Here is a 12,247-nt window from a genome sequence, read left to right as displayed (position 1 = left end):
TTAGGAAACTGAGGTAGACTGAGATTAGGTTGATGGGATTCCAGTCAGGGAACCAAATGATGAAGTCAAAGGACCAAATGATAGTGGTGGCAGTGCAAAGAGTTTATGGGAACCCCGCTTTGGTCAGTGCAGGACCAATGTGATAGAATTCATGAATCCTAAATATTAGACTGGCAAAAGGAATTTTATTGGCACTGAGAAATCAGCTTTTGCTAAAAGACTGACTTCTTCAGTGGCAAGGTCCTGACAGAGAGAGAAAGGTTCTTGCAGAGAAATCCTGGCAGAGAGATAAAGAGGGGTTAACACTGAGAAGAGAATGTCTTCACAACAGGCAGGTGAGCTGGCAGTCAGCTATGCCAAAGAGAGATCTTTTGGCATGGCATGATTTCTGTTTTTAGGCCTCTGCCAAGAAATGAGCCCTGAAATTGCCCTTTAAATAGGAAATCTGAGATTGAAGTTTCAATTGAATGCAATGTTGTCACTACCCCCAGGCCTAGATTTCCAGTTGAATGAGATCACTTACTGGGAGTGGTTCTGAGCCAATTTTCAGCTCAATAGAGATATCAGGTCTGGATCTCCAGCTAAATGAGACCACTTAAGTTTGAGCTAAGTAGGGAGTGGTCCTGGGCCAATCTTAATGAAACCACTTAACTGCCCCAAAGGGTGGGTACCTGTCAAGAGAGTTTCAGATCTTACTCCAAAAGTCAAGAAGGGCAGTTTTAAGGAGGACAGTTACAGGGTTCCCCCATCAAGGTGACTTGCCTAGGAAAGTTAGTATCTCAGACAGGTTTTGAACCTTAAGTTTTTCTAGCATTCTAAATTGTCATAGCCTCTACAAAACAAACAAACAAACAAAAAAAACCCAAACAAACCATGAAACACACTCCAAAATCAACCAAAAAATGAGTACCAACTACATTATAAGCTCCTATGCACAAGACATAGCACTGCATTTATTTATTTGTTTGTTTCTTTATTTATAATGTAAAATTTTTGAAAATTGAGTTTTTGTCTTCTTTTTCACCCCTCTTCTACTCATTTAGAATACAAGCAAAATTATGTCAATTATATACATGAAATTATGCAAAACATATTTCCATATTAGCCATGTTGCACCAAAAAAAATAATAAAAAGCAAGAAAATAAAGTGGAATATATGCTTCAATTTGTACTTTGATTTCATCAGATCTTGTAGATAACCTTTTTTTTTTTTTTCATCACGGGTCCTTTAGAATTGTCTTAGATCATTGTTTTGATCTTTCATATTTGCTCATCCTTACATTACTGCTCTTACTATGTATAAAATTCTCTGGTTCAGCTTGCATCACTTTGTATCAATTTCCACATCTTCCCAGGTTTTTATGGAAACCATCCTTGCTCATCATATAACATATCATCATAATATTCCAGCACAATCTTATACCACAACTTGTTCAGTCATTCCCCAACTGATGGCACAATATTGATTGTACCTAATAAAAGCCTATAAAAGTTTTGTTGAATAAATTAATGAGTAAAAATATCTACAGTGTAACTTTAGATAAATTGATCGGGACTTCAGGGTGGTATAATGGATAGAGTTGGACCTAGAGTAAGAAAGATCTGAATCCAAATCTGGCCTCAGATACTTTTTAGCTATGTAATGTTGAGAAGATTATCTTCTATCTACCTCAGTTTCCTCATCTGAAAATTAGGAATAAAATAATTGCACCTATTTCCCAAGATTATTCTGAGGATAAAATGAAATATTTCTAAAATGCTTTGTAAGCCTTAAAGTGTGCCATAGAAATGCTAGCTATTTGCTATTACAAACGAATTATCTTGACCCACAGGAATAAAAGGAATGAGCAGTTTCTGAATGGTATAAATGGCTTCTGTAAGTTATACCTACATTTGCCTTAGAACTAGCTCATTTAGTTTGCCAAAGTGCGACCTCAGACAATATTTTGTGATTTCAGGTGGTCCCTTCTTGTTGTCTTTACTTAATTCTTATCCCAATAAGTAATATGGATGTTCACCAATTTCCATAATTATGGAAACTGGGGAATTATTTGGCAAATGTATTGCTCTAATGAGAGCTATTAGAAATGTAAGAGGACAAACAAAAAAAAAATGCTGATGCCCTAGCAAGATAGAAATGAATGTCATTGCTATCTATGATTTTCCAAAAAGAACAAAACAAAAAAAGCCCCACAAAAAACCATAGAATTGCTTTAAAGTGCTAATGTAGGAAAGATGGGGTGCTTCCTTACTGGGGGGTTCTTTCTCAACTGCTTTTCACAAAATGGTCTTTGATGACTACCTTATGTGCTTTCATCAGTCATGCTGCCACTGGGGATCACTCCCAGGCTGTCAAGTAGTTAGTCCCCTATGTCAGCATCAACATATCCCTACCCTTCAATCCCAGGAGGCCAAAGGTGAACTCAGTAAGAGAAGTACCCTAAAGAAAAGATCTGCTGGTTAGACCATCCAGAGAATGAGTGGAAAATTGGGGTGTGGTAGAGGAAATTTATTAAGGACTTAGTATTTGCCAAGAACTATATTAAGCCTGGGGTGGGAAGAATATGGAAATGAAAGATAGGTCTGCTCTCAAGCATATTCTAATCAAGAAAACCATGCATTTTCCACCAACTCCATTTGTCTTAAGTCCAATTATTCCTAGTTATTGTTCTGGATATTTTTAAAAACAAGTACAGAAAAGACGTGATGATATTGTTTAGCCCTACCTGACTTCACAATGTTTTCTGACACCTCTGCTAAATACAAATCTCCAAATATGAATTAACAAGATAGAAGCCAATGGTTTTGATTGAAACACGTCTTGCTCTTTTTACACTTAATGCTTTAGTTGTCTCTGTTAAAGATACAACATCAAGCAACAAAATACCATATGAATGCCTTGGTAAGTCTGAGCAGGAGGGGTGATTAAATTTCTACATCATCTAATTCCAGTGATGCTGCTGATGTAACAACATATTCTAGTAATGTCTGCATTTATCAGAAGCATCAGAGGGGATAGAATACAATAGATAGAAGAGATATGCAATAACATTTGTTCTTTTCATCTTTTCTCATTTTAATGCTTAGCACGTCAGGGAAAGAGTCACACACAGAAGTGGAGAATTTGTGGAGCACTCATTTCCCAACCCCTGAATCCCTGGGATTACTGGCTTTTTGAATACTTTTCATCCTTTTAGACCTTGGTGTTCTTGGGAGCAGGATGTCACTCTCCTTCACTCCAAACTACTTCATGTCCTGAAGTGGCAACAAGCATATTATATAGCAATATATATTATGTATAATGTATATATTTGAAACAACATATGTTATATAACAATAACAATGTTATATAACACCCTCTGAGAATTTCTATTGTGCTCTGAAATTTTCATGCCTCAGCTCCTTTAGGGGCATTTTCTCCAAGACATACTTAAGCTCCATATCCTTCACTGGTACTAATAGTGAGACATTGCCATGACTGCAGACTCAGAAAAACAGAGCTGATGATGATTAAACATATTAGATATTAAATCAGAAATTCTACCTGAAGAGACCAAAGAAGGGACATAGTACTGTCCTTTTGACCATTAAGTGGTTAAATACAAATTTTAAAAGATAATGATGTTAAGCATGACTTATACTTAGGATCTTACACAGAAAAATTATGAACATTTTAAGTTAACAGAAAACACTGTGAAGAAAAGTTGGTCAGCCTGATAATAGTCTCTCCAGATATTAATAGTGTCACGGAAGCTATATGGTGAAGTAGAAAGGACAGTGGAGTTACAAGACCAAGGTGAGATTATGACTATCCTTTAAAGGAAAAGCTTAGAGACAGAGAGGAGCCGAATGGTGTCATTTCCTGGAGGAAAAGTAGGGGAAAAAAATACTATAGATAAAAGTTAATAAGTTTATTGCTTTCTATCCCTCCATATATGAATTATGGAGCCAGGATAGATACAGCCTGTTGAACTTACTGAAGAATAAAGATAGGAAATTGGTTGATTTCCAAAGAAATAAATAGGTAGCTAAAATCCACATGCATGTGACAAAGAAAAATTAATATGAAATATTTGTGGGACATTGAAAAAATGTTTGCTAAGACCAAAATAAATTTATCTATTCACTGATTTTAGGGGATGGGGGATAGGGACTCCACCAGTGATATCATTGGTATACCAATTTCTAGATGAGTGAACTTTCTCTTTCATTGAAGATTGGTGCTTTATAATATATAGTCTTAGAGAATTACCAAAGTACTGAGAGTTTTAAGTGATTTGCTTAGGGTTACATAGCCAGCAAATATTAGGTCTTCTTGACTCCAAGGTCAGTTCATTTTTTAAAATAATAGTTTATTTTACTAAATATATGTAGAGATAGTTTTCAACATTCATTTTTGTAAAACTTTGTGCTACACATTTTTCTTCCTCCCTTCCCAAGACAGCAAGCAATCTGATATAGGTTAAATACATGTAATTCTTGTAAACATATTTCCATATTTGTCATATTGTATAAGAAAAATCAGACCAAAAAGGAAAAAAATCACAAACCACCCCAGAAAACAAAGAACAACAATAACAGGGTGAAATACACATTCAATCTTCATAGTTCTTTTTCTGAATGTGGATGGCATTATGCATCCCAGGTCTTTTGCAATTGCAAGTCTAGTTCTTTATCCACTATGACATTTCTGATGCCTCTTTGAGTTTAACTGGATAGAAATTATTTTCTTGCATTCTTCATTGAATGCATGCTAAATTCAGATAATCCTGAAATGTGTAGAGCATTTAAAAAAATTACCTATAATATTGAAAATAGGCAACATAAATGGAAAGAATGGTAGTCTTGGCATCAGGAAGACTCAGATTCAAATTCTGCCTCTGACACTAATTGTGCTATCCTAAGTAAGTCATTCAATCCCTGTAAGCCTCAAACAATACTTTCTAAAGTTTTTCTGCTAAGTTATAGGATAATTTAAGTCTGAGTCAGTGGACTGAGTAATCACTCTAATAGGATCACAAATCCTTGAATATTAATGCTTCACAAAGATATTGTTACAACAACTTTGAAACAGAACTGATATTTAAGCAGATACTTGTGTTCTTTTCCACATATATGTGAGTGTGTAAATGATTGTGTGTGCTCAAGGTGGTGCTGCAGCGGCCCAAAAGAAGTAGCAGTAGGTGAAACAAGAAGATTAGGCAAATATGTGAAACAGATGACTATATAAAGTAACAATATGATGGTGTGCAGAAATGACCATATTTCCTATGCTTTGCAAACTGTTGCCTAGATTTTCACCCATGTATGATATACAATGAATCCTTCAAGTCAAAATTTGATCCATCATCACAAAGCAACTCCAGATCTTCCAGAGAAAATTATTTCAGATCAAAGGAATTCCAATATGGGAGAGGTGGAGTCCTAGGGAGTGACTTTTATTGCAGTTTGGGAAGCCCATGTGTCTTTCTTTTGCTATATAATAGGTCATGAGTTAAATTTGAATCTTTCTATTCATCATTTTTTTTTCTTCTCGAGTCAGCCCTCTTTCCTACAAACATGCTGTGATGAAACACAGTAGATGTGCTATGAAATGCTCTGGCTTTCATTACAAGGAAATACCTAGGAGAACAATACTTTGTTCACTAGGGAAGGCACACGGGATTGTGAGAACTGTTTTCTGAATGTGCCATAAAAAATGAAGGCAGGGAAGGGAGGGTCAGCTTAACCAGATTTTCTATGATGTTTTGTGTACAATATTTGGGGCCCTTGGGGTTGTCACAGAAACAGAGCTATTCAATTTCAAGGACCCAGTTCAGAAAAGGAAGAGAGATGTAGATTTCAATACATGTAACCAGAATTAAATGGCTCCTATCTGAGAGGAAACATCATATAATATTTATTTTTTCTATTATAAACCTGGTACTGTGAAAAACTTTCCCCTAGGCATTGCATCAGAATGGAGATCTGCTTTCAGATAACATAGCTTTTGTACTTAATCTGGAATGGGTATAGAGAATACTTTTCATTGTGTTCAAAAAGCTAGGGACTTATGGCATATTGTTCTACTTGAAAGCTATTCAATAGTGTAAGTTGCTGTATATATAACATTATGGGTTCAGGGGCCCCAATATTTCAATATTCCAATGAATCTGTGATTTTATCTAGGCAGATGTTCCTTTCAAGTAAAGTCAAAAGGCATTTATTAACTGATTACTATGTGCCAAACAGTGTGCCAAATTCTGGGAATGCACAGAAAGACAATCCCAGGTCACAAAAGTTTGTTTTCCAATTGGGGGGAGGGAAAGACAAGACATAAAAGTTAGAAAGCAGGGAGAGGAGATGGAAGAGGAGGAAAAAGCATGATTTAAGGAAAATCGGGGGAATCAGGAGTAGAGTCAGGAGAGGAATGAAAGCTAGCCAGGATGTTTCCTTGAAAATGTAGGCTGTGGGGGGAACCAGCCAAAGAAATGGGCTAAAGAGGCAGATTATACTTCTAATGTGAAAAGACTGGAGTGGAATGAATTTTCACTGTGAATAAGTTGCTGTAGCATTGTAGGTAAAATCCAGAAAATTAGGAAAATATAATGAGTAAGCAGTGAAGCCTTTTAGTTATACAAGTCATTTATTTAGTACCTACCATGAAACTAGGCTAAAAGCTGGGGATAGAAAGAAAAGTAAAAGATGATACCTGTTCTCAAGGAGCTTATAGTCTAAGAAGATAACGTGCAACATACAACTATATATATATATATATATATATATATATATATATACACACACACACACACACATATATACACACACACACACATATATATATATATATATATATATATATATATATATATATATACACATACACATATATACATATATTTTCCATGTCTTCCTGTTTATTTGCCATTGGGGGTCCACTCAACATGCTAAAAAGACTTTCTTCAAAAATCGGAACAGAAGTGAATGCAAGGGATAATGCTGTAAAAAATACCCTGGCATGGGTTCTATCAATAAAAAGTTATTAAAAAAAAAAAAGACTTTTTCAATTGAAGGAAATGAGTATATTTAGTCTAAAATTCTGGGGGAACATCATAACTATCTTTAAGTACTTGTAAGAGCTGTTATATAGTGAAGAGTGCCATATGGAGGAGTAATATGTAGAAGCTGCAGTAGAACTCAATTGAGGTTTGTTTTCAAGAAAACATCCTAACAATTAGAATTGTTCCAAAAAGGGATGGATTGCCTTAAGAGATGATGATTCTTTCTTCTGGGAGATATTGAAGCCTAGCTTTTTGATGAATATTCTATAATTCTTTTTTATCTATATTGAACTAGATGGCCATTGTGATCCCTTCAAGTTCTCATATTCTGTAACTTTATGATACTGATTCTCTTAACATTGTCTAAATATTGGTAGAGCATGTAGGTTGTCCATGATTTGTCCCTTTCTCTTGTAATATGAACAGTCCTTCCTTGAAGTGGAGAGACATGTCATCTCACATTTTTCTGATAAAGCCCTTTGCATGTTACTCCTGTGTAAATACACCTTTTATAATATGTACTAGTCTGATCTACCACGAAACTCTCTATTTGACTTTGGATTCTATTATTATCTTTATGCTATTGATTCTCAAATCTCTTTATCTAGCCATAATTTCTCTGCTGTTCTCCCTCCAGTCTAATATTCCTACTGTCTATTGTAATTTCAAAGTGGTTGTTCCATAGACATCTTAAACTTAAATAGAACTGATTATTTCCCCCTCAATATTCCCATTTTCCTAACGTCCCTATCACTGTTAAGAGTTCCATCATTCTCCTGATCCCCTAGGTTTGCAACTTAGGGGTTTCATCTTTGTTTTCTCACCCTCTCTGGAGTGGCTTGCTATTTTCTTCTCCAACTCAATTTTTTTTAGACAAGGAAACGGAAGCAAACAAGGTTAACTGACTTGCGCAGGGTCACACAATTAGCAAGTGGTTGAGGTCATATTTTAACTGAGGAAGATGAATCTTCCTTACTTCAGGTTTAGCACTCTCTCCATTGTATCACCTAGCTGTCCCATATCCAAACATAGATATGTGCAAAACAAATGCAAAGGCTCAAGTGTTTTATTATTAAGGCTTCTCTATTGATGTTTATGCTACTCCAAAGTGGCTTATTTTCAATAGATCTCTGTGCCTCCCAATTCTAGTCCTCCCTTGTTTTGGTTTGTATAAATGATTAACTGGAAAATAACAGAGACTGTGGAAAAAATAATTCCATATCATCATAACTTTCCACCTGCTCACTTTCATATATACAGACTCACATAAATCATCATACATATTTCTATCTCCCAAGGAGATCTTTCCTGTTCATTCTATCTACTACATATTACAATTTTTTTTCAAAATTGGAATACTGAATATCTATTTAGTTGGTTCAGAGTCAAAGAGGAAATTTCCTAAAGATGGTTGATATTTTCACTTAAAGCCATAGTTAGAGCAAATGGGGGAAAGTTTTGATGCACCTCATCTGGTAAAGCATCAACTCTGTTCCAAAATACTAAGTATTTGGAGTAAAATAATTCTGCACAGTATTCAAATCCATGTTTTCTTTGTGTGTGTGTGTGTGTGTGTTTTGTATTGTAGGTGGGAATGAGATCCCGAAATCAAGGAGGTGAAAGCTCATCAAATGGGCATTTGTCCTACCCTCAACCCTCTACCCTCACCATTGCTGAAGATAAAAACCTTCCAGAAGATGCAAAGAAAAAGAAAAAAGCAAATAAAAAGGAGGGTGATGTCATGGTCTCAGCTACTGTCAAACGACACTTGAAAACATCTGGAGAAAGAGAAGAGGGGAACAAGAAATCTCTAGAGTTATCCAAAGAAGATCTCATCCGACTGCTTAGTATAATGGAGGGAGAATTGCAGGTAAGACTCACTTTTTCTAAGTTATTACTCCCATCTAATAATAAATGAATTATATATATATGTGTATATATAGTACATATATATATAATGCATAAAATGGAGTAGAGAAGAGTTGAGGAACTGGGAAGTTAGAATATTTGAGTAATTAACAGTGAAAAAAAGTGGAGGTTATCCTGGGAAAAGCTATAGATAATGATGACCAGGATCTAGAATAAGCAATAAATTTGTATTGCATGAAAATAAAAAGAAGTAAGATTGTTGAATGTTGGTAGTAGTGGGAGAGTCTTGAAGTGGCTATGGGGGCAACCAGCAAATCAACAGATATTTACAATGTATTGTGCTAAGTTTGGAGAGAAAAGCAAAGCAAAAATTCCTTAAGGAATGTGCATTCTAATAAGGGAGACAATGTAAAAATAAACATGTACAAGACACACATGATTTATGTATATCATGTGACCCCAGGAGTGGAGTATTCTGATTCCACCATCCCAAACAGTAAATCAGGGGTAGGAACAAAAGTAATCCTGAAAAAGATGACCAAGTATACAATGTCATTTAGAAGAAGCCAACTCTTAGTAAGAACAGGAAGATGGAAAAAACAAGAGAGAAAATGATATACAATGAAATAAAATTTGTAAATTATGGAAAGGTATTACTGAGGACAACATAAAATAGGCAAGTATATCTGAAGTGTAACATTGGAATAGGATTAAGTTAGATGGTGTTAAGGACAGAGAAAAACTGAGTTCAGGAAGGGGATTTGCACTTTGCAGTCAAGGATTCAATATCACAAGTATAGAAATAAGAATAAAAGGAGTAGGAATATGCTAACCATCTACTGTTCCGTTGCTATCACAGAATATTTCATTGAGTAGGGGTGTTAGATTTAACTTTGGGGTTTCTAAAAAATGTTGGTTCCTTGAAATTTCTTCATGAGGTAAATTCTTCCATCACTGGGTCTTCTTAAACTTTTTGTACCTGTGATCCATTTTTGCCCAAGACATTTTTACTTGACTCAGGATATAGAGGTATATAAAAATAATTATACATATCAAACATTCTGATAACCATAATTTTATGACTCTCACATTCAGTTATAAGACTCCACAGGGAATTGTAAACCACAGTCTCACTAAATTAGGACAAGATTCTGCACATAATTAGTATGAAGTGACTTATTCAATATTACAAAGCAAGTTGCAGATTGATAAAAGTTAAGCTCTGCCGATTCCTAGACTGATCCTCATTATCCTTCTCTGATTTTTTTCCTGCCACTGACTCTGTCTCTCTGTTTTTACATCTGTCTGTTTTCCTCTCTTTTTTAGCCTTGAACTAACTCTCTCTCTTTAGACCAAAAGTTGGGGTCACTAGTAATAATCATGTGGCCACCAAAATTTTTAACTCTTGGCTAATAATATTTCCAGAAGTGAGAGAAGAGAACTTATCTTGAGAGATAAAATTATTGTGTTCATGTTAAGAACCTGTTTTTTTTTTTTTTTTGCTGTAAATGATATGAATTCTAGAAAAGAGTAAGCTGAATTAATGCCCTTGTCAGCTTATCAGTGATTTCATTAGAGATTGTTTTTTGTGATCTACATTCTTCACTTGAATAGATATTAATTCAGTGCTATCTTTTGTGTAAATATGCATGTGTGTGTACATGTGCACATGTAAAAAGAGAGAAGGAAATCCACAATGAAGGCAGGAACACTATTTGTTTTATATATTTATTTATTTATTTTTGTGTATGTATGTATGTATAAAAACACCATGACAATAATGGAGCTTAACACTATTAGATCAAGAAAATAGTAGGTCAGGAAAAATTACACTGTCATTTCAATGAAAAGATGAAAATTTACCAGAGTTTTATAGTTACTATCCACTTCCAGAAAAGATAGTTTGGTTTTTTTTTAACCTTAACATTTAACATTAACAATTTCATTTCAGGAAGTCAGATTAAGTTGGTCTTAAATGTTGAAATAGTCTTCAATAGGGACACTGTTGTCTTCCCATGGAATAACTAATGTATTTTCACTGAACTCTCTGGTGTAATGAACAAAGTATTGATTTTTGAGTCAGTAACTTGAATATTTATTATATCATTCTTGGATATATATTATATCATTCTTGATTTGCAGAGCATTCAGGAGTCTTAGGATGTATTTACTTTATTGTAATAACAAATACAGATCTAGCATTTCATAATTATGGACAATTATGCTTAAATCTTACCAACAATCAAGAAGGAAGAAAGAAATGTAGCTTATATTTATAGTCTAATATAAATTGAACAATGGGACTTAAAGAAACTCAGCTCTTCTCTGCCTTTCTAATGTCTCTTGGCAGATTTTTGAGGATAGATGTCTCTCTTAATACAATAGTTACATTATAAAAGTTGTGTGTAAATTCATTTTGGAGGAAAAAAATGTTTTATTAAATATGCTGAGAACTTTTCTTAAGGATTTGATGTTGTTAAGTTTCAATAATTTCTGATTCTTTGTGACTCTGTAGACATTTGTCCATGAGGTTTGCTTGGCAAAGATATTAGAATGGCTTGCTATTTCCTTCTCCAGTATCCAGCAAAGATTAAGTGACTTCCTAGAAAGTTTCTGAGATCATATTTGAACTCATATCTTTCTGATTCCAAGCTCACCTTTCTATCCACTGTGTCATCTAGCTGCTTCAATTTGTATATACATAAGTATGTACACATTCACCTTAATCACTGAATGGGCGCGACTTCAGTCAAACTGAAACATGTTGAAGATCTTAGCTTAAAAGGGCCAAAGTATCCCATTTTATTCAGAACCCTCTGCAATCATCTTGATCTCTATCTTGCCATTGGACCCAGCTATCTCTAGGGGAAAGTGAGGCAGGTGACTTTGTACAGCTCTTTATATAGCCTTTAAATCCAACTCACTTGCATGTCATGGCATCACCTCTCTGATGTCATAATCCTTTTCAAGAACAAAGGACAAAAAAGAACAACCATATTCACATTCATTTACAAAAAGAATATACATATATGCACATTTATACATGCATGTCATATACTAAGTATACAAAAATATATCTAGCTATGGTACACTCATGATTAAGTTACTCATTCTTTGTTATGCAGACTTTATGGGTTAAAAGCAGTTCTTGAAGCTAAATCTTGTTAATTTATCTATATCTATATCTATCTAATGTGCATAGCTAGATGGATGGATTGGTAGATACATAAAATAAGAGATATGTGATTAGAAAAGATTAGCTGGATAGATAAGACAGATGCATAACTAGATAAGATTAAAGAGAGATATAAAGAACTATGTGGAAAGACAGACAGACA

The 12,247-nt window shown here is 34.6% G+C and overlaps 1 protein-coding gene across 3 annotated transcripts in view; it reads left to right on the top strand.

Annotated features, from left to right (window-relative positions):
* Positions 1–12,247, top strand: part of FILIP1 (filamin A interacting protein 1) — a 261,103-nt gene that overhangs the window by 94,435 nt on the left and 154,421 nt on the right. For all 3 annotated transcript variants that reach the window (XM_051997281.1, XM_051997280.1, XM_051997283.1), the window contains exon 2: positions 8,629–8,910. In XM_051997281.1, the coding sequence (XP_051853241.1) occupies positions 8,635–8,910 (276 nt within the window). In that variant the 5' untranslated portion in view covers positions 8,629–8,634. The remainder of the gene's footprint in view (positions 1–8,628; positions 8,911–12,247) is intronic.

Source organism: Antechinus flavipes, chromosome 4 (assembly GCF_016432865.1).
Source record: "Antechinus flavipes isolate AdamAnt ecotype Samford, QLD, Australia chromosome 4, AdamAnt_v2, whole genome shotgun sequence".
NCBI classification, from domain to species: Eukaryota; Metazoa; Chordata; class Mammalia; order Dasyuromorphia; family Dasyuridae; genus Antechinus; species Antechinus flavipes.
Note: the sequence above shows the minus strand (reverse complement) of the source record. Positions and strands in the feature narration are given on the sequence as shown.